The sequence below is a fragment of the Ascidiella aspersa genome, chromosome 9 (genome assembly GCF_963924565.1).
Source record: "Ascidiella aspersa chromosome 9, kaAscAspe10.2, whole genome shotgun sequence".
In the NCBI taxonomy this organism is placed as follows: domain Eukaryota; kingdom Metazoa; phylum Chordata; class Ascidiacea; order Phlebobranchia; family Ascidiidae; genus Ascidiella; species Ascidiella aspersa.
In genome coordinates, this window is record NC_139455.1 from 24,053,557 (window position 1) to 24,077,213 (window position 23,657).

Genomic DNA, 23,657 nt, shown 5'->3' on the forward strand with positions numbered 1-23,657 from the left:
TGATATAGATTAACTTTATATTTAATACTTGCTTTTAATACTTACAGCTAAAACTTAGTAGTGATATATTTTATAGTTAAAAGAAATATAATTTCGAGGCTTAAACGGTCAGTGAACCTTTTTAACGTAGCTGTAGCATTTATTAATCTGCATTGCCTAATTCGACGTCACTATGCACGTGACCGGTGTCCATTGACGCGTGACCTAGCACTAGCATTTCGCGATTTATTCCACTTTATGCTATTCTACTTAATAAGGCTTATTGACTAGCGGCTTGAATCCCTTTACGTTATCGTGTACTGATTTGTGAATATATACTCAACGGACAAAACCTTTTGAGTGAAGTGACTTTGTCTATAGTTCAAGAAGTTACGAACAGGTATTTTAGCGCCTGTTCTCTTAGAGTCAGTCTTGACTAGGAATGTGTAAGAAACCATAGGCAGCCGTTGGCCCTCGCCTTAAGAGCCAGTGGCTACTTGCCCGTTACTAGACTCTCTATTCGCTAAAGTAGCTCATAACATAACTTCTGTCACTAGAGTAAAATGATATAGATTACCTTTGTATTTATTTTTTGAGGGCTTAGGTACCTCAGGGGTGGTGGGGTTAGCCATGTGCTAACCCCCTTTGGCTTGGGCTCATCATTGCCCATTTTTTGGTATCTTTATTTGAACGGGCGCGCGGGAAAAACAAACAGGGCGACAAATAGTTTCAGTGTGATTTTGTAACCAAGGGCGTATTTAGGTTGGCCTGCTCTTCACTTCTTCTATCTAGAGGAGTATGCATGAGCAGGTCTGAGGCTGGGTAGAGAAAAGGTTATAAAATAGTATTTTGTGGCTCCCCTCGTTTGAGGATATGCATTTTTGGTATTAATTTTGGATTTAATACTTTGTAAAAAATCTTCTTGGCGGTCACCAAAGCCAACCACTGCACAAATTTTGTGTTCCAGCAAACCTTCTAATTGCTTATTTTCCCGCAGGCTCGGCGCTTTGTGGGATCCTCAGTTGTGATTACTTGTGCCAGGCATCACCAGCTGGTGGAGTGTGTTACTGCAATAATGGATACCAAGTGGCAGACGACGGCATCTCGTGCGAAGGTTTGAAAAGTTTATTTTATTTAAACCACGAGATAACACGAGGGGGACAGGCTTTGTTATGCATTTCGTTCGAGGGTATTTTTTAGCCTTGTCAAGGGTTAATATTTGAAAATGATTTAAAATTTGCACTCGCCAGTCGAATCCGTATCTTTTAATTATCACTCGCCTGGGCGAAATAACTGTAGTATTTAGCGTAGCACGTAACACACCACAAAGTATTAGAACACTAGTAATAACCCCCCCCCCCTTCTTTGTGAAATTGGCGCCCATATACAGGCACGAAAAAACGTTTCGAGGTTGCACACAACAATTCCATCTAATACAGCATCACATGGAAACAAGTCATAACAACGCTCGCCAAAAATGTTGGCAAGTTTAGTCCAGTCGATCTAAATCCCTTTTTATAATTTGATTAAAAACACGCCACCTTAGATCTGGAGTCGGACTCGTTTTTAAACGCATTTGAGTTTGTTGATGTAAGCATGAATTAAATTAATAGCCGAGTCTTTTTATGACGCAATCATACTTTACTGACAAATTACGTCATACAAACCCTTCGTTTTCTATATTGGAATAATTAGGCCTTCTCTGGAAAGTTGGCCATAGGAACCGTTTTTTTTATTATTTTTACTTTTAGAAATATAAATTACTCAGATATTGCATTTAGATCAGCCCATTTGGTTAAAACAAACCACAACTAAAGACAAAATTATATTAGGATAATTAGGTCAACTCTGATGAAGTTGGCCAGGAACCGGTTCTGCGAAGTTTTAACTTTTAAGAAGTGGTTCGCGCGAACCCGTTGATACCCTGGACTAAGTTTAAGCCTTATTTGTAATTCCACTATCCATTAAAAAAATTTTTTTATGACACAATCATAATTTAATGACGTTGCAAAACCTCGTTTCCTTTTAGACTTTGACGAGTGCCAAGTTGTCGGCATGTGCGAACAATTGTGTGAGAACATTGTCGGTTCGTACAAGTGCTCTTGTGCCGAGGGTTACGAGGAAGAATTGCATGCAGATGGCGAAGTGCACTGCAAAGCCCCACCACAAGGTAATTGCTGTAGTTTATATTAGTATAATAGCCACAAGTATTTGTTTATGTTGTTAAGTAAGTCCAGCTGCTAAACGATATGCTTTTGTTTCGTTTAGTTTTCACTTAAAACTTATTTTGATATAAATTACAAGGTTTGCGGGAAATGTTATGTATTACAGGCAATTTTTTCACTAATAATTTTTTAACATGTTTATCTTAAATAAATATCCTTTAAATCTGTGTTTTTTTGGCTTACACGTATTTCAACAACTGACCTTAAAAATAGAGCACCCAAGTTTTAATTGGTATAAAACTAGATTTAACAGTAAAGCTTGTAATTTTACACTAAATTTTAAATAAACAAAATGTAAGCACAAACATTGACCAAAGTCATGTTAAGGTAGACAAGTTACATAAACACTGCATCAAAATAATGAGCGCTTAATATTATTTCACAACTACTCAAGCACGTAGAAGAAATGTTGAAGTCTATAAAAGACTTTACTCAATACATCGTCATGTTTATTAAATCAAAGTTTGTTTTCTAACAGTCATCACTTTTTGTTTCTTGATTTAGGTGATGCCCCGAAGATCATGTTCGCTTCTGGTTCAAGCATTTACTTTTACAACTTCCAGAGCGGCCAGAACAGCCTCCAGGTGGCGGTGGAGAGCGACCAGCCGATGGGCGTCGATTATCATTACACACTGGGAAGGATTTTCTGGTCTGAACCGAGTCTTAACAGGGTAAGTGACGCTTGAAGTGTTCCGGCACTTGTGCAAAATCTATTGTAAGTTTGTTATTTTTTAGTTTATGCATTGTGAGATATTTTGTCTCGTCGCTTCGTTTTATTTCCGTTCTTAAGTGCCTGGCAGAAAATGTATGTTAAGTAAAACTTGCGAAGTGTTATTTTAGTTTAAATAATTTTATTATCGTTAGTCTAAGTTTATACTATGTTATTAAAAAGTCATCTAATTTTTTTTAAATTCTGTTGGTTTGGCGATACAAATTTCAAGCTGTTTCACATATTCAACATAAAATAGGAAAATATTTTTTTTTTATTTGTGGACTTACGACTACCAGGCGTTTTTGTTTTGATAACCGTGGGCCATTTGCTCACCAAAAGTTGCCTAATTTTAAGTGGAGTTCACAATGCACTTTATGTCTTCTTCATTGCATTTCGGTAACATAACAAGTGCTATTTTGTGTGCTTTTAAAGCGTAGCAAATATTGAAATTTTGAAAACATTTATCACAAGCACAGCACACTTATAGGCACGCTTTAGTGCTCTATGTTTATCTAGTTATGTTTTTTCAACTGGTATTGATTGTAAGGTGATGTCTTCCAACATGAACGGACAAGATAAAAAGGTGGTTCTTGACGTTTCGGTGGACGACCCGGAGAACCTGGCCGTGGACTGGATTGGTGAGTTCTTCTGTCTAAAGCAGTGATTCTTAAATTGTGTGTGGCTGCATACTGGCGTGTTCAAGAGATTCTAAAATGTGACTTTAATTTTAAACGTTTTGTAATTGCGGAAAAAGCACTATTCCTATTTCCAAGAGACAGATTGGCAAGCATGTGGAACTTGTATGCCACTCTATTGTTAGACAATTGCTAAAATGTAATGTTGTTTACCTATTGCATTGCCATGAAGTAACTCAGCAGAATTTTAAAGCAACTTTTGTCAAATGTATGTAGCGGACCTTTTTTAAGTTTGCCGCAAGCTGGAAAATGGAAAAACTAGGCCTACTGATCAAAATGATATTTCCTAATTTTTTTCTCTCATGTTTTATATATACTACCAAAGCGCTACAAATAAAGAATCTCCGCTAGTTTTGTTCAATATTTATTTACATATTTATCTCTATTGATAACATATAACATTTGCGACACACTAAGAAATTATCCACTTTCTGGATCATAATGTTATATTTGTCAGTCACCTTTAATACACCTACAAGGCAAGGAAATTGGTAAATACCATAATATTTTCAGTTAACAAATGTATAGTTTGTAATAATGCCTCGCGTACACTTTAAGAATCACTGATCTATATGGTTCTTAATTTTCCCCAGAAAACAACGTTTATATGCCAGCAAGACAATCTAGAAAAACTAGCCTGCAGTAAGGTTCGAACTCACGACCTCCGTCAGTACCTGGTCCTTGTATTTAACCTGTGTTTTGCGATGCTTCCTAAGGCAACAACGTTTACATCGTGGAAACCTTGGTGGCTCGTATCGACGTATGCAACATGGACGGAAGCCATCGGTACGGACTCATCACAGACGGACTTTCCAACCCAAGGGGAATTGCACTTGACCCCACTCGAGGGTAAATTTTTGCTGCAGTTTTGTGATTTTGTGTCAGTTTTATTCACCTAGAATTGCCAACATGACTGATACTCAACACAACTGCACCGAGGGGACTTCTATATTTTAAATACTGGGATTGTTAATAACATCTATTTAGAGCAGGGCTTCTTAAAATTTTTCACAAATGTAAATCGTTCGCCTTTTACTATAGTTTTTCGTGAACTGGGACATTGCAATGAGTCTTTAATTATTTCTTGCATCTGCAGACATGTTCTGCAGTTAAAAAAATATATATATATTTTTTTGGTTTGCATGAACCATGGTCGACATAATATTTTTAGAGATTATGTCATAAACGAGTAGACTTAATCAACAACGTGAAGCTGAAATTAAGTCTAAATAAATATAAGCAAAATGTGGCAAAGCATTTTTTCATTAAACTACCTTTTTTTCAAAATCTATTCCATTTTTTTAATTTCACACCAATATTTAAATTAATCATTTATGGACCCCCTAAAACTAGTACACGTACCCCCAAGAAACAAACCAACCGTAGTTTAAGAACCCCTGGTTTAGAGGTTCTATTTAAACTTAGAACAAAATAAAATCGCTGCAGATGTAATTTGACATTGTCTACACGTTTTATACTAATTTTCATTTATTTTAACATGGCAAAATAGTGTTTTAACTTTCTCAAAGTTTTAGATAAAAAAAAAATACCAACCACTTTCGCCGTAAGGGGATTTCCGCGGGTTGTAGGGCGAATGTCAAAGGCCCCTATCTTCTGTCTTATAGAATATAAGTTCTTAAACTTTTTTACCGCGAACTTTTAAACAACTTTTTCGTTCGCATAGACCAGGGTCAGCACGCATTTAAAACAAAAACTTATAAATTATCGCCATAAAACAAGTAGACTCAAGAAAAATCTGCTGTATTGGGGACAAAGCGCCAAAATGTTTTCCGTTTCCAAGACCTAGTCTTAATCTTTCATTCATTCCCACAGGTACATGTTCTTCACCGACTGGTACCAGAACAAGCCTAGATTGGACCGAGCTTACATGGACGGCACTGAGATCTACACATTGGTGGACACCGTGCTGTCCAGTCCCAGCGGTGTAACGGTTGATTTCATCCAACAACGCGTCTACTGGGTCGACTCACGATTCGACTACATCGGAAGTGTGGACTACTTTGGCAAACACAGGTTGGAAACAATTATCCTATAATAAAGACCAGGTCGATGACCTATGCTGGGATGTCCTATGTTAGTATTACTGTCGTTTATTGTTCTATACCATGTTTTTATTTTGTGGGTGCAAGCCACAATAAAATAATATTTATTGCAAACGAACAAACGACAAGCAGTACTTGCGATATACGTACAATAATTACCTCCGTAACGTAGGCGAACTGACTCCAGAAGTAAACAGTGAGACTGCTAATTTTTGGTTCAAGTGCCAGCGCTGAAATACAGCATTCCTGCTGGCGGTAATTATTTCGTGACAAACGATACAAAAATGCAGGAAATTCTAAACAATTTACGAAACACTAGTATAGCAATATGTTGTCAGTTTAAAGAAAACACAACAGATTGGCGAAGCAACGACACAATTCACCAGACTGTTTTGATTGAATGGCCACGTAGTGACCCAATTATAGTTCCTAAGTCTAAACTGCTGCAATCTTAGCCTTTTTTCTATAACATGTCTTAATCTTAACCCTTTTTCTAAAACATGTCTCAATCTTAACCCTTTTTTTTATACCATATCTTAATCTTAACCTTTTTTTTCTATAACATGTCTTAATCTTAACCCTTTTTCTAAAACATGTCTCAATCTTAACCTTTTTTCTAAAACATGTCTCAATCTTAACCCTTTTTTCTATACCATATCTTAATCTTAACCCTTTTTTCTATAACATGTCTTAATCTTAACCCTTTTTCTAAAACATGTCTCAATCATAACCCTTTTTTCTATACCATATCTTAATCTTAACCCTTTTTCTAAAACATGTCTCAATCTTAACCCTTTTTTTTATACCATATCTTAATCTTAACCCTTTTTTCTATAACATGTCTTAATCTTAACCCTTTTTCTAAAACATGTCTCAAATAAGATTAGTTATAGTTTTCTTTAGTAGTCACCTTCAGTTTTGACTATTTGTTTTCATTTGTTCTAAACATACGTTAACGAATGCAGCGCTAATTCTGTTTTCTAAACAAAACAAAATCAATGTTCTCTCAAGCCACCAACGCCTATGACCTTGCTTTCCAAACAAAATATAAAAGCAAATATTTTTTCTTTTTAAACTAAATAGATGTTCAATTTTTTTAACAAAAATAAATGAATCATAACAAATCTTTCTTTCAGACGAACGGTGTTGTCGGGAAGCAGCAGTGTTCCCCACCCATACGGAATCACCCTTTTCGAACACCACATCTACGTCACCGACTGGACCAAGATGGGGCTCATGCGGTTCCACAAGTTCGACGGTTCCGAAGCGGCCAAAGTGGCCTCGGCCCCCTCCACGCCCTTCGGCGCCATGACCTACCACCCCCTGCGCCAACCACAAGGTGCGTGTTTTAAAGGGCTTATCACACAGTCGACCTTTGAATAATGCCGAACAGAACCACAAATGTTATAAAAACAGATCTAAAACAACCTCATTAGTGCATTGCCAGGACCTCAAGGTCTAAAAGTCTAGACTTTTCTGCCATTGGATGCCCTAATTGCCGTAGACCTTTTTGCTTAAAAATGCACTAATTTCTAACGGATCGGGTGGGGCTTTGATATGCTTACTTCGTGTTAAGCTATCCATTCACACTTGCATTTATTTCAGTGGACAACCCGTGTGCTGTGCAGAACGGTGGTTGCGACCAGTTGTGTGTGTTGAGCCACGTGGCAGACAACGACGGACTCGGCTACACATGTGTATGCGATCCAGGCTTCTCAGTAAACTACTTTTCCGGGAAATGCACAGGTGAGTGTGCTAGTTGTTTCGTTGGCTATGTGCAAACAACGAAATTGTGTATACTTTCAACTTCAAGTCTTAAAATCGATAAGCTGTGTGCCAAATGGTATTTTGTCCTGATGAAGCGCGCTTCTGCGAAAGCTTATCGCAATAAAAAAAATCGTTGTGGTCCATTTTATTTCTTTTAAAAACGGTAGTCATATTTGATAAATAAAAAAACATCAAAGTAGATTCTATACTATATTAAAAGACAAAATCTTTTTTTCAAAACCAACGCTCAAAATGAACATGTTGAACTAAGTTTAAGCATTAACATGACACTTGTATGGGTAATATGTAGAACAAAAATGTGTTTATTAGTTGAAAAGATGTAAGCTTTATCTCGTTAAAGTTTTCATACGTATGAATTTTGATAATGACGGTGACTTGCACCAATTAATGCTTCTAGAGAGGCCTGAAACAACATTAAAAATAAACTTCTTGCAAAATGCAGTTTCGTTATTAGGCTGCATCATGTTTAAATTTTAAATCACATACTTATATATAAATCACTAAATGCGGCTTACAACAGTCAAAAAGCTTGGCTGTAGTCTAAGACAGTAAATTTAGGCCATAAAGCGACACTTCGGTATCGATGTTTTTTGGTGTTAAAAAACAACGAATCGAAGTTTATTATTCTTAAACAGCTGTCAACTGTTTGCTGTCAAGTTTTACATAGTTAAATTCTTATGATTACGGTAACAAAAAATCAGTTATTCTTTAAGTTGCTGGCCTAAAACAACATTTAAAAATCAATTTCTTGCAAAATATGTAAAGCATGTTTGAATTGCATATATAAAATGCACAAATGTGTATCATAACGGTCAAACAGCCTGGCTTTAAAAAACAACCTGACAACAACAATGAAAGCGTTTTGATTTAAAAACCTCGACTGTTTCGTCACCAACGATGTCATTGTTATCGCAGCCATCACCAACTTCATCGCTGGCAGCGGCTACCATTCGATCCGGGGTTTCCCCACGATGACGTACTTCCGCAAGAGTGACGCAATGCTTCCGGTGCTTTCCGGCTACAGCGCTTACGTAGGGGTGACGTGTGACGCAGTGAACGACTACCTGTATTTTTTGGACGCAAGCGCCCGAGTGATCCAACGTCGACGCATTAACGCAACAGGTAAGCTGCTTTTGGTAAATTTATTTAAATGGGTTACGGCACTGATTCTCAACTTTTTATGGCTTAAGGTACCTCTCAAATAATAAAATAGATTTAAAATAATAAATAGATTTTCGGCACCTCGATTAGAATTTTTTACTGTTTTACTAAAAGGTCACTATAAATGGAACTGGAAAAACACAATCAACTTAAAACATGTAGGAAGATGTCATTTAATGTTATAGTCTCTTATCGTAAACAAATAGCTGTATCAAGAAGCTTATTAATTGAGAAAAACTCTGAATCTTAAAAATTCTCATATATCTATCGGCACCCTTGAGCAGTAAAAGTGGCACACCAGGGCGGCGCAGCACCCCGGCTGAGAACCGCACTGGGTTACTGAGTAGAGCTGTTTTAAAACGGCTAAAATAGTACTTTAATTGTACTTTGGATTTTAATTTTTGAATTTGTACCAATATTCGCTTCAAAATGATTGGGCCAACGCGAGGTAAAACTGATTTTAAATATATTTCAATAAGCATACCGACTTGGCTTAAGTTATTTGAAAACAGCTCAGAATACACTTTAATCATATTTTGGATTCAAGTTTATCTGCATTTACACCAAAATGTATTTGTGATTTGGCTAGCGCAACAAGTAAAGCTGTTTTTAAAATACTTTTTTGAATAAGCTACTGAACTGACTTTCCACATGACTTTGAATACAATTTTTTTAAATAACTTAACTTGGACTTGCATTTCTAATCGAATTGAGTCATAATTGGTTAATTTGGTAATTTATTTAAAACAGAAATGACTTGGAGCTTATATTTGAAGAAACTTATATCGGTTTTTAACCATCGTCTGATTGGTGAATGCCGACTTTTTAGAAAAAAAAACGAAGATGCCTTGTGAAGTTCATAGATGCGAAAATGATTGATTTAGATTTAATTAGTTTTAAAAGTACTTGAACTGGACCATAATATGACATTCAACTTTTTTGGGGCAAATTACCCTACTTATATTAAGCTTTTTGCTAAAAGCTTGGCATTTCGTCGCTTATAACATAAATCAGTTTAGTTGTATTGTGAATTTGCTCAGAAGTTTCAGAATAACTTTTGCAACGCAGTTGTTTGTATTGCGAACGACTCAAAAAAAAAGAAAATTCATTTCACAGGACTCAGTTAACAAAATTGTCCTCTACACTTACAGGTGGCTTAGAAGACGTGATAAACAACCGCTTAAACGTTATACGATCCCTGGCGTTTGACTGGAGCACCGGCAACCTTTACGTTATGGATTCAACCAAGAGATCAGTGTTTGTACAGAACGTAAACGACGAAAAAAAGAACCGAATGACTCTCAACATTACCGGCCTATCTTCGCCCACCTCTATGGCATTACACCCCCAAAACGGGTAAGTTTAAGGGGGAATTTACTACCCATACGTGGTTGTTTTTGGACAGGAGTTTTACATTTAGTGATTTTTTTATGTTTTATTTATTTTACTTTGTTTTATTTATCTTTTAATGTGACTTATTCTTATTCTGTTGCGTTTGTATATGCAGATATACTGACGATGCCTTTGCTAGTGAAATATTTATATGTCTTTAAAGATCTTTTAATTGTGTCGACCTGAATTTTGAGCTTTGCTAGATTATTTTGCTGTTACTTGGCGCTAATATATAATTTTGGTGTAAAAAAAGTATTTAGGTAACCAGGCTCGCCCTTTTTGGCTTTGCAATTCATTATCAAGCTACATTAAAGATGCGTGCATATGGTACCCAAGTATTTTAGTAAGTTAAACAAAATTGAAATGTTTTATAATTTTATTTCTTCTCAATCTTGAAATAATATTTTAGTGTTTGACTGGAGGCCAATTTAAATTTCGTAGCTACCCTCTATGTTTATCGAGGCACATTTTTTTTTGGCACCGAAATTCTTTTTTTGCATTCTCAATTTTAACTTTTTCTTCCCAATTTTTAAATTGAATGTAGTGTTTGAAACGAGTACATGATTTTTAATTTAGTTTATACATTTATTTATTACTTCAAAGAAATATAGCTAAAGTCTATATCAGTATGTGATACCTTATATCATAAGTTATATTCAGTAATTTCATTGAATATGTCTGGATCTGATTTTTAAAAGACTTGTATTGTACTTAAGTTAATCAAAACTGACTTGACTGGCCTCAAATCATTACAAAAGGACTTGTTTACAACATTACTAATTACAAGAGATCGACCGATATTACTTTTTTGGACCAATACCGATACCGGATTTTTTACAATTTTGTCAACCGATGCCCGATACCCGATACCGAATTTTTTATATACCTGGAAAATAATTTATTAATCTATTATTTTGCAAATAAACTTAGCGTGATGCTAAAACCCAAATTTTTTTAATCAAAAAATGGGTTAGTTGTTTGTTGTACAGGAAAAATTGTATCATATTTTTGTACTAAAATATCGGCAAAAGTATCGGCCTACGTTTACCGATACCGATATATCGGTAGAAGCCAAATATCTATCTCTATAGTAATTACTTCTTGGTCGCAGGTATATGGTTTGGTCGGACAGCTACCGCCCAGCCAAGATAGTTCGTGCCAACATGGACGGCAGCGACCAAATGGTGTTGGCTGACACCATGATCTACTCGCCATCTGCAGTAACCATCGATCTATCGTGAGTTGTATCGCTAAATAACGTGGCTAAGGGGCTGGGCTTAATTTGCATTAGTCATCAGTAGGGCGATGTTTTGACCTAGCCAAAAACGTAAATATTCTGTTAAAATTATTTCAAGTCAAAATCGTTTACAAAATGCATAAAAATTGTTTAAAAATATAATAAAAACTGTGGTGAGCTAGGTAAAATTCTCGTTCAGGTTATTATTTCATCAAATTAAATTTTGAATTACATCCAAAAGCATTTTCACTTTATTATTTTTTCATTAGATCAATTTACGGTAAACTCGAGTCTGCATGAATAACCCCACAGATCTGGTTTATCGCCATAGGGTCACTTAGGTGATTTGTGCTCCAATGGTGGTAAAACTTAAAAAACAAATGACTGATTACTGAACAACAGTAATAAGTTATATTTCAACATAACCTTTGCTTTAAAGCTAGTATGTTTAATAGATATATCTAAACAGTTTAAGTATATGTTTAATTTATACAGATACACCATTGTTTTTCTTTTAGTCATTACTGTTTTGTTTGCACGATGTTGTGTAGGTCGCGTTACGTTTACTGGGCGGACCTCGGCTTCCAGAAGATAGAGACTGTGAGTTTGTACGGATATTCGTGGTCGCGTAAAACCCTCCAGATCAGACAGCAACTGCCCTACCCAAGCACCATCTCATTCTACAACTCCTACGTGTAAGTTTTGCCAACTGCATTCGTGTTAAACAGGATATATCTTTAGTTACACACCTATTTTGGCAGAAATAGTTTGCATGGCATGTCAATTGCTATAATTATATTTTATTACTAATCTACTATTTTAATAAAGAGACTACACTTAACCTGACAGTAAATTATTCAATGTGTTGTTTCAACTAAAATGTTACATTTGATCGTATCAATAAATCCTGCAGTATTTAGCGTGTTGATATGTACCGATAATAAACTAGTGCGAGACTAGTTTCAAAACTTTAACTTGTTGTCGGTTATCGGTTAGCGATACGATACTATCGGACATCTCTAACAGGCTCTTTAAGGCGGGGGTTCTAAAACTTTTTTTACCGCTGACCCCTAAAATTTTTTTGGCTTCGCGTTGACCACCGCAGGCAAGGAAATTTTCAAAAATCACGTCATAAATTGACGTCACGATCAAATGGATTTTCAAAAATATGCAGATGATTTAAGTAAAATGGAGTCTAAATACATTTAGTGATAAAACGTTTTATTGTTAATTAAACTCTTTTCTTCAAAAAAATTGATTACTTTTTCAATATACTATTATTTCAATTTGACCATCATGGACCCCTTAAAATTAGTTCACGGACCCCCGAGGGGTCAATGGACCCAGTTTAAGAACCCCTGCTTTAAGGGATGTCCAACGCGATGCTAGGCATACTCAAGATAAATAAGGCATATCACCGCCCTTGTGTTGACAATGTCCGCAAATTAAAAATTATGAAGCAAATATTCTTTAGAACTTTCTGTGTTAATCAAAGTCCGATTTTGAGACAGAAAAGTCTAAAGAATGTTTGTTTAAGACTGGTCAATCTACACAAGAATATATCCGCTGTATTATATTTACCAGGTACTAGTCTGGCAGCAAGTGTTAATTAACGTTAGGTTTTGACACAGAAAAGTCAATATAATATTTGTTTAAGACTGACCTTTTTACACATGAATATATCAGCTTTATTATATCTTCCCAGGTACTGGTCTGACAGCAAGCTGCGTCAGATATTGCGAGTGTCTCGATACGCTAGCTTCTCCACATATAACGCCGAGGTTGTGATGGACAATGTTGACCCTCTCTACTCACTAAGCATGTGCGACAAAACCTCACAGGTGGGCTTTTTTCAGGGGTACTTGGACGTGGAGCCCTTTCGCTTTCCTTGTGTTATTCTTTGTGCTCCCCTTTTTCAATGTTTGGAAGATGCACATTGCACATATATAAAATATAAACAAGTAAAACTCATAGATAAAAACATTGGTAAAAACAGGATCAGACGTTTTGTTTAAAAGTAAAATATATAATGATTCATTCGAATTAAGGAACTGATAATGCCACTTGGCGAAATATATTTTCCTTTTAAACAAAACGTCTGATCCTGTTTTTACTCATGTTTTTAACTATGAGTTTTACTTGTTGATATACGCGTCAGCGGAGCAGTGATCGACTGGCTAAAACCTGCCGCCGATGGTTTTGGATTCTATAACGATACACCCTATTGTATAAAATATAAAAGTCACTTTAAAACTGAACTAAACAAACGCTCTTAAAACTCTTATATTGAGCATTATTGCGTGCAATCGGGTAATCAAATTTCGTTTTTTACAGAACCGCTATTACGATAACACTTGCAACCGGGAGGAACATCCCAACGGTGGATGCTCACATTTCTGCTTTCCCGTCGCAGGTAAGACTTAGGCTTTGGAACGATTCGAGATATGACTTCATAGAACACTGGATGCATTATATAAGCATTACCAAAATCACTAGGCTAGTAGGCCTAAACAGGATTGTAGTGCAAGCAAGTTTACTGCAGGATAGATTTCTGATTTTTTGCTGACCCTTTTTTTGTTTTTTGATTGATTTAACGAAATGAGGTGGCAGTCTTACGACTGAAGAAAGCCTTTGGTCGCGTAATTACTCAATAGTGTACACTGGGAAGAATTTACACCAAAACCAACTAGAAGCTAGCAATACGTGATGCACAGCGTTGAATAAAGTGAGAGATTCAAAGTAATTGAAATCGGTCCGAACAGAATGTAATTCAAATGAATAGTATGAGACAAAGAAAACAACTTTACACAATTTTTGACCAACAGAGAACCTTGTCTTGCCTTGGCCTTGCTTTAAAATCCTGATTTGGTTAACTGAATTCAGTTATGGCCTTTCCGAATGCATTTCGCGATACTATGTACTATTACTAGTAGTGTGTGACGTTTTCGTTGGCCAGCACGACTTCAGAACGGCTTGATTACAGAGCGTATAAAATGTCTATATGTGAATGTTTTAGTTTGCGACTTAAGTTATATGGTTTTTATTTAAAATTAAAAAAATGCTTGGATGGCAACAGAAGTTTACCACCTGCTCGGAATTAAATTGTCACTTTAAATAAAATGTTGAAATGAATTTCTAACCAAAAAAGATTAACATAATTTTTTTGAAAGCTAAAAAGCTGATTTTCATTTAATATTTTAGCTTTATGTTATTGAAAACTCGTTCTATTCATTTCAAAATCCCCAGAAACGTTAAAATAACCTCGATGTTTCCAGTAATCGCAAGATGTAAGATTTACATTACAGTCTTAAATGTTAACTTACTAATTTGCTGTAGGTTCATCAAGACATTGCGGTTGTCCCGATAACATGCTGCTCAACCATCTGGGAACTGGGTGCATTCCCAACCCACACGTCACCCCTCAGCCCCAGTGCGATTCATACCAGGTGAGTGTGTACCGAAAAACCAAAGGCACAAGCATCAAAAGGCCGGAAAGCACTTGAAAAATTAGGACAATATTGTAATTACGAAACAGTAATAAACACTGACAATGATAGTGCGAACCGTTTTTTTTTGTTTGTCATTTACCTTTATTTTTTTGTTACTTTACCATTAAAATATATATTTCTGATAGTGTCATGTTTTTATGTTTAAACAGGTTTGCGCGAAATAGTTAACATGTCGCAAAATTTATTTTCTTTAAATTTCAATAGAAGTGAAAACAGTGCTGCGCAACAAAAACAATCGTATTTAAAAATCCCTGTAGAATATTTGTGAGCTCCACACAACAACAAACTTTATCTTTTTCTGAAGTTTCCCTGCGACAACGGACGATGTATATATTCGTCTTATGTGTGCAACGGTATGGACGACTGCACAGACGGCTCCGACGAAAAAGACTGTGGTAAGTTAAAAACAAAACAATTAAAACCAAAAACCGTCTCCTTATTTTTTGTGCCTGTTTGCTAAAAGAAACAAACAAATTATTTTTGTATGTTACTTTTAAGTAGCAAACTAAATATGTTGAGTGTAAAAACTTAAAAAAGGTAGTCACCATTAGGAATTAGATGTGTTTTGTAACATTGTGAGTGGTTTAAGTTCTTACCCTTCGTGCCATTTTTAAATAATTTTATTACCTTATTTTTTAGAGCGATTATTTTTTGTCTTAAAAATGAGAAATTTTTTGACCAACGAAAAAATACAGGAAAAAATACAATAATACAGGTGTAATTCGAAACTAAATTTGATAAAAACCTAAACTGAACGACAATTTTGAAAATCTCACTACAGTTTTTGGTAATTTTTAAACGATTTTTTAGCATTGTGTAATTGATTTTTACTTGAAATAATTTTGACAAAATTTGATCTAACGTGTAATTTTAACAAAAAAACAAAAATAGTCAAAATGAAAAATAATAAATAATAATCTAATTATTATGATATCTCTAGCACAGCTAACCCTTGCTGGTCCACTTCGGTTTTCTGCTGTAGTCAAAGTAGTTTGTAGTAATCAACTACTTGTGTTTGTCTGTCTCGTGTAGCTTACAACTGGCGAATAACACATTTTCCTGGGTTTAAGTAAATCTATTTTCGGTTAAACCTATTTTATTTTAAGTTTTTATATTTTGCACCCTAAGCTTTCTACATTCCAACAGAAGTTTTTTTTTTGTGCCGCCCATGTTCTGTAATACACTTAATTTTTTGTCTTTATAAACAAAACGTTCTTCTTCTTCTTTCGTGTTGCTTAGATATCTGGGCAGTGGCTTGTGAGCCACTGCGTGGTAGAGGGTTTTGCGGCCAATATCGCTGCCCAACCACCGGGACAGGAAAAGTTTGGACATTCTTCCACGATGTGGTTTGCCGTTTGTGTGGCTGCGCACTCACATAGTGGGGAAGGGGCAAGGCCCCATTGAAACATAGAGGAGGCAAAACGGCCGACTCCTGTTAATAAGCGGTTGCATCTCACATTCGCTGTTCTCGACAGCTCTGGGGCGTGGTAGCGAGCCGCGGAGATGGATGCGTGTAGCTTTGTCTTGTTTGTTGACCATTCTTCTTCCCAGGTTTCCTCCTTCCATTCTGACGCAGTTTTGCCATCAAGGATTGCTTTCTTGAATGACTGTGCTGCGGTTACAAAGGAGTGTCGTGACTTCAGTCGCGTTGCCTGCGCACAACCTGAGATTTTGCTGTGCAGTAGATGGTCAGGCCACAAGAGTGCCTTGCGCGATTGAGCAAAGGTTGCTCCCTTTCGCCTTATGTCAGTTGGCACAATCCCTGCTAGCACTGGGAGGTTGTTTACTGGGGTCGCTGTTAGACAGCCAGTGATGGTCCGCAAGCAGTTATTTATTGGCACGTCCAGTAGTTTGGTGTGTGCACTCCTGGACCATGCGGCCGCACAGTATTCTGCTGGCGCGTATACAAGCGCGAGTGCAGTAGATCGCAAAACATTGCTGCTGGAACCCCATGTTGTGCCAGCGAGTCTTCTAATTAGAGCTGCTCGGGATGACACCTTGTTCCTCAAGCCCTCCAGGTGTTTTCGATACGTGAGGGAACGGTCCAGTTTGACTCCAAGGTAGGTTGGGCACGGGTCAAAGGGAAGGTTGAAGCCGTTACATATGATGCGTATCTCCCTGGAGGCTTCCCTGTTGTTTAAGTGGAAGGCGGAGGCGACAGACTTTGTTTCGCTCAGCACCAGTCTCCATTTTTCAAAGGTATGTTGAGAGTGTGCCGACATCCTTGATGAGAGTACTTTCGACAGTTTCCCAACTCCGGCTTGACGTAAGTATTGCGATGTCATCTGCGTATGAGTATTTGCGGGCAGTGGTTTGGGGAAGGTCATACATGTATATGATGAAGAGCATCGGTGAAAGCACAGAACCCTGTGGGACCCCATTTCTTAGCCGCCTTAAACGACTTTGCTGGCCGTCGCTGGTACGGAGAATGAAACTCCTGTTAGATACCAGTTCCATGATAAACTGTACCATGCGTTTGTCAGGGACGGTTTTCAGGAGCTTGTAGGTTAGGCCCTGGTGCCATATGGTGTCATAGGCAGCTGTCAGGTCTAAGAATACAGCGCCTGTTTTGTTGTTGGCTTGGTAACCGTCTTCAATATCCTGCGTCAGGAGGGTGACTTGGTCTGATGTGCACCTACCACGTCTGAAGCCTGCTTGCTCTGATGGTAATTGGGGATCAACGACAGGTTCTAATCGTGAGTGTATGATTCGCTCAAGAATCTTGAAAGGGATGCTTAGCAGGGATATTGGGCGGTAGCTCTTCGCATCGTCGGTTGGCTTGTTTGGCTTGGGTATGGCTATCACAAGGGCTCTTCTCCATATCCTTGGAATTTTTAGCCGGTTCATGCACGACGAGAGGAACTTTGCAAGCCAATGGATTGCATAGTCCCCCATGTGTATGAGGAATTCTGGATGGAGGCGATCGGGGCCAGGTGCTTTGCCGGACTTTAGCTTCCGAAGGGCGTTGCGGACTTCTTCGGGTGTAAACTCGCTAGAGAGGTTTGCGTCTGCAGTCGGTGATCTCCAAAGCTCTGATAGTTTCTTTACCAGAGTTGTCTTGGATTGCCGATGGATTTTGGCATTGCGACCATTTTTCACTAGACGCGAAGCTATAGCGTTTGCTGTGACAGGACACTTGCCCGGAGCAGCCTTGCCACGGCCCGTGAGTCGATTAATGGTGAGCCACGCCTTTCGGCTAGAGTGTGTGAAGTCGATGGACTCTACTGTCTCGATCCAGCGAGCTTGGCGCTTTCGGTCTAGGTGGTTTACCAGTTCATCGGCTGCTGATTTGGTTTCTTCCAAATTGCTGGAGCGTTTAAACTGGCTATACAGGTCCTGGCAGTCCTGGTCCCAGCATGGGACGTAGTTATTGCGGAATCCCCGCGGGATTGCCTGTTTTGCCGCGCGTGTCAGCATTCCTGCAAAAGCGTAATAGGCCTTATTTTGGTCTTGCGAGTCTGGGCTTGGCAAGGTTTTTGCCATGTGGTGTGTTGCCTTGTTGTAGAGCAACCAACGTGCCTTTCGGAAATTCCACCGTCTCACAGGTTTGCTTGGGGTGGGTTTTAAATGACCGGTCATTGATGTTATTGAAACTCTGTGCTGTGACCGAGGGAACCGACTGATGACGTGTCTTTCGGGAAGGGCTTGTCCAGAAGTCACTCTCGCAAAAGCAAGGTCTGGATTGCTTCCAGTGCTCCAGCGTCCCGAGGTAAAACTGTCGGGGTCTTTTGGGTCATACAAGAGCGACAGGTTGTTAGTTGATGCCCAGTTGGAAAGGGTTTCTCCATCGCGATTGCTGGTCTGGTACCCCCAGTCCGTGTGGTGACAATTGAAGTCACCTACATACAGGCAAGGGGCAGGGAGTATGGGCAGCGAATTTATCTCGAGTGCTACAGGTGGTGGCTTGTAGACGTTAACGTGAGTGGTTCCTTGTACTTCAACAGCATGCCATTCAATGTCGCTTTCTTTAGGGCATCTTGCTTTGATGGTGTAGTTAAAGCATCTTTTGACAAATGTGGCAATTCCATGTTTCCGGCTAGTGGTATAATCCGCAAGGCGATATTGCTGAATCTTTAGCCTAGCATCTGTGTCGCAGTGGGTTTCTTGGAGTAGAATCAAGACTGCATCATGTTCTTCCGCCAGTCTTGTGATTACTTCCAGCTTAGCGTTGGTGAGGCCCTCTACATTCAACTGGAGAACCGACATCCTCTCATCTTTGACGATTGTCCGCCCTGAAAAGGGCACAGTGTGGGATTCGTGGATGTGGTTCGACGTTGAAGCACTTAACGTTTTCATATCTTCGCATAAGTAGCAAGTTTCGTTTGTCAGGGCTGTTTCTCAGATTAGCTCTGATAGGCTCTGATACTTACGGGGACGACCACGTGAAGGTACTTGCTTTCATCCAAAAACGTTGAATTTATATCTTGAAAAGCCAGGCAACTGTGGTTCATATGGCTTTCTGAATTAGCATACAAACTTCTTTACAACAAAAACTTTTTGTTGTAAACATTGCTTCTCTGCACTTGAAAAACTTTTCACACGGTAGCTTGCAAAACTTGTCAGTTGTGTTCTTTAGGTTCAAATGGCAAATTTATTAAAGCAACAAAATTTCCAATTTTGTGAAAATTGGTTACTTAACCTCCACCAACTTTTCATATTTAACGCCGCAGAGCTCGGCACTTGCGGACCTTCGGGCTTCCAGTGCGCCAACAAGCAATGCATCTACATCAGCTGGAAATGTGACGGCGACCAAGATTGTACCGACGGAAGCGACGAGCTCGACTGTCCGTCGCCAAGGTTTGATATTACTTGGCACAAGTCGGTTTAAAACTACTGAAGTCGCGGTAAAGTTATGCACAAAACAAACAAGTCTCTGTCAAAGACATGGTTTTGGCAAGTCGCAACAAAACAAAACAAAAAAACTAAAATAATGTCATATTTATCTAGTCCTGGAAGTAATAGGAGTATATCATAAGCTAAAGGTGACTAAGTGAGTCTTTAAAGAAACTTTAAGGCAAAATAAGTAAATTGATGCAGATAAGTAAATTGAAGTATTTTGTGAATTATAGTTGCTCAAGATTTCTACTTTTTATCAGTTAGAAGAGCCATAACATTTTTTCAGTAAATAATCTTCTCTTATATATTTCATTCTTTCTAGGAATTTTCTTACATCGTACACCATGTGACGCTAAAACACTTTTGTTTTATTTTTTTCAGACCTTGCTCGGACAGCCAGTTCCACTGCGATAACGGGAGATGCATCTCGCCAGTATGGGTTTGCGACTCAGACAACGATTGTGGGGATGGAAGCGACGAGGTGGACTGTAAGTTGAAACCTTGTTTTTTTTCTTTGCTGTTTTTTATCGATTATAAAAAGTGCCTGGCATAAAATGAATATTATAGCCCACATAGAAGTAGTTTAAATTTTGAATTGATGAAATAATCATATTCTTATTTTTTTTTAATATCGGGATCTAAGCCTGCTCCGACATTTCTATAGTTGTTGATCTTTTTTCCATATCGTAAGATCCAAGGAAAAGATTCATTCGAATTAAGAATCTTAGCAGAACTGACGATGCTTTTTGCGCAACTATATAGTATTCTGCTTTTGTTGAATAAAGTTGTTTTGGATCTTTTTCACAACCTTTGTGTTTTTTTTTGGATTTTACGTTTTGAACGTTTCAAATTTCTCTTTATTAATTGACAAATTAATTTGTTTTAAGACATTTTAAAACGTTTAAAATGTTACCAATACTTTAATTAAGGCTTTAAACTTCCTACTCTACGTCTAACTGAAATCGTTAACCATTATGCTCCAATGTTTGTTACTGTTAAAAATACCTAAAAGAAAGGTGTATTGAAAACACGAAAACTGTTTATAGGCGAGGACAGGACATGTGCTCCCGGTCAATTCACTTGCCCAGAACATAGATGCATTACCGCGTCGTTACAATGCAATGGATTCGACGACTGCATAGACGGCGCTGACGAACAAGATTGTGGTGAGTCAACATAACCAGAAAAATGCCTTTCAAACAATGGAGCGCATAGAGATTTTTTTCTGGATTTTACCATACAATCACTATATCCAAATGTTTGATATTTTATAGAATTTGACTGAAGAGACTTACATTGAATGAGTAAATGACTGATAATACCGAACCACGGCCGGTATCCGATAGTAACACAGGGTTTCCACAAAGTCTTTGAGTCTTTGAATGTCTTTGAATTTAATTCTTAGAACTATGGGCCAACCCTGTAACATAAAAAAAGGAAAGTAGGTTTGTTCAAAGTAAAATATGTATTTCTTCTGAGTGCCAGTAATATAACTATGAGTTGCCCCGCTTTTAAATTTTATGTTTTACTGGCTTATTTATGCGCCAGTAAAACAATGTTTAGTAGCCAGAAACCTGGTGTCAACACTGTGGACGTTCATGCTATATACTCTTTTTATAGCGGTATTACCTTGAATTTAACCAACGACCATTGAGATACGTGTGTTTGTAGAACCGGTGTACTGCAACCCAAGTTACTCGTTCGCTTGCGCCGACAACCATCAATGTGTGAGTGACAGCTACAGATGCGACGGAGCTCCTGATTGTAGGGACGGATCAGATGAAGCCGACTGCCGTAAGTCGAAATAAAGTTATTTTTTTAGAAGTAAAACATAGACAACCTATAATAAGGAAATAAAAACCTTGATTTGTCATAAGCGAAAATCCGCTTTTACCTTAAACGCGTACTGAACACAATCTTTATTGATAGCCGTAGTTGTTCAATTAAGTAGAACTAAAAGCAATTATAATGCACGAATTAGAAATATTCAATTACAATACGATTTGCGTCATACAGTGCCACCTGAACATATTTGAAGACCTACAAAGAGCGATTCTTACCTGTGATTTACCAAATCGCATGTGCAGCTAACTTACTTCAATAGTAACTTGACTTGGCTGGGAGTTACCTTGCTATTTATTCAAAAAGACTTCGTCTTAAGTTATTTTACCAATGTTTGAGACTTAAGTTGTTTTAAAACGACTTGTTTACAACACTGATAGAAACTTACCAAAAGCGATTTTTACCTACAATTTTAACAAACCGCTTGTATACAGTTCCATTTTCTCGTTATTCTCACACGCATGCGTGTTGCTTTGCAGCGAGCCGACCCCCTGGTCAGTGTGAAGATACGGAGTTCCAGTGCCAGAGCACAGGTCATTGCATCCCACTGAACTGGAGATGTGATGGTAGGAGGGATTGCGATGATGGATCTGACGAACCACCCACGTGTCGTGAGTTAACATAACTACAGGAGGTTTAGAGCCACAGATAATTTTGCTTAGTTGTCTAAGATCTATTGACCAGAATTAAATAAATTGAAAATTTATTAACACAACTATAGCTTCAGGACGTTTGTAACACACCATATCGCGTTTGCTATTAAATGTCAGGTCATAAAAAAAAACGTTTGGATATAATTGATAAAAAATGGCCGCCAACTGGCCGTGTTTAACTATAAATTACATGGACCATCAATTTTCCTTTTTTGGTTTTCTTATGTTCGTTCAGTTGACACCTTGCTTTTACAAACTATGATTTCTAGCTTACGCTACGAATTTTGTAAAGACATCCTTTTCCAAATCTCTTTTTTTCTTGTCGCATATTAAATTGTTTAAAAGATATATACCAGATTTTCACCCAATAGTGAAGCAAACAAGCATAAATCTTAGTATATTACAACCGCTTATATTTACCCGTATTTGACCCACAGCCCCTATTACGTGTGCCTCGTACCAGTTCAAATGCGACAACGGCTTCTGTGTGTCTTCGTTCTACAAATGCGATGGCTACAATGATTGTGGTGACAACTCCGACGAAAAGGACTGTCGTAAGTGCTATAATTGATTTATGTTAAATTTAAGCAGTGGAACTATCAATTATATCTTCAATTTGACTACTACGTTTGTTGTAATTCGGATTAGTTGCTACATGTCACCCTACTGTGTTCCTTAACACTTAGATATTGATAAGTATAAGTTTAGCTCATTGGTTTTTGCTAGTGGAATTTTAAGGGTAGGAAAATTTAGATTCTAATATTGCAGTTTAAAAAAATTAAAAACAAAATTAATAAATGTTTTGGTTTTAAGTGTTTAACTGTTTATAGCATTCCGTTTACAAAATCTAATTAACAAACATTAAATGGTTTTCAAACTAATCATTTTTAGACCCGCAATATATGCAAGTATATACTATCACGAATTAAACCATGATTTTGTTATTAATAAGACCTAAAAAACGCTGTATATAATATTAAATATTCTCTTTAGATTCGTTTTTCGTCTCGAAGACTAAGTAAGTTACATAAATTCAAGCACAAATTCGTCAAACAGTCACTTAAAACATAGGGCTACTTTAAATATTTTCTTATATAACAATTTTAAATTGTTTATTCGACGACCTAATGACTATTTATTATTGACTAATATATAGTATATTCCTAAATTAGAAGCAACCAAATTATGACTTTTCTCAAATGCAGCAAATTGTTTATAAAAACATAAATAAAACAACAATAAAAACAATGTTTTTTTCAGCGACCCCTCCCCCAACTTTACCCCCACCCCCATGCTCATACGACGAGTTTGAGTGTCCAGGAACAACCCAATGCATTAAGTACACCGAGTTGTGCGATGGGAGGCCTAACTGCCCTGACGCATCCGATGAAATGGGATTCTGCGGTGAGTTCCCTGAATATGTTTGGTTCGTTGATTGTTGCGGTTTGTCAAAAGGTTAAAGCTTGCGAGTGGAACTAAATTAATGTTTATATATTGTTTCGTATCAGGTAATTAGGTGACGCTGTATAAAGACGATTGTATTGATTTCTCGACAAGCTTTCGCA

General features: G+C 37.5%; 1 protein-coding gene across 1 annotated transcript in view; it reads left to right on the forward strand.

Annotated features, from left to right (window-relative positions):
* The window catches only part of LOC146133736 (low-density lipoprotein receptor-related protein 2-like), a 114,737-nt gene that overhangs the window by 36,667 nt on the left and 54,413 nt on the right, over positions 1–23,657 (forward strand). The window contains exons 9-31 of the mRNA XM_083397838.1: positions 977–1,093; positions 2,009–2,149; positions 2,709–2,875; positions 3,464–3,554; positions 4,328–4,460; positions 5,445–5,645; positions 6,811–7,013; positions 7,280–7,420; positions 8,378–8,584; positions 9,775–9,979; positions 11,127–11,252; positions 11,804–11,947; positions 12,958–13,093; positions 13,587–13,665; positions 14,589–14,698; positions 15,066–15,156; positions 19,432–19,558; positions 19,979–20,085; positions 20,644–20,763; positions 21,269–21,391; positions 21,919–22,050; positions 22,530–22,646; positions 23,353–23,496. Coding sequence (XP_083253964.1) covers positions 977–1,093; positions 2,009–2,149; positions 2,709–2,875; positions 3,464–3,554; positions 4,328–4,460; positions 5,445–5,645; positions 6,811–7,013; positions 7,280–7,420; positions 8,378–8,584; positions 9,775–9,979; positions 11,127–11,252; positions 11,804–11,947; positions 12,958–13,093; positions 13,587–13,665; positions 14,589–14,698; positions 15,066–15,156; positions 19,432–19,558; positions 19,979–20,085; positions 20,644–20,763; positions 21,269–21,391; positions 21,919–22,050; positions 22,530–22,646; positions 23,353–23,496 — 3,162 coding nt within the window. The remainder of the gene's footprint in view (positions 1–976; positions 1,094–2,008; positions 2,150–2,708; positions 2,876–3,463; positions 3,555–4,327; positions 4,461–5,444; positions 5,646–6,810; positions 7,014–7,279; positions 7,421–8,377; positions 8,585–9,774; positions 9,980–11,126; positions 11,253–11,803; positions 11,948–12,957; positions 13,094–13,586; positions 13,666–14,588; positions 14,699–15,065; positions 15,157–19,431; positions 19,559–19,978; positions 20,086–20,643; positions 20,764–21,268; positions 21,392–21,918; positions 22,051–22,529; positions 22,647–23,352; positions 23,497–23,657) is intronic.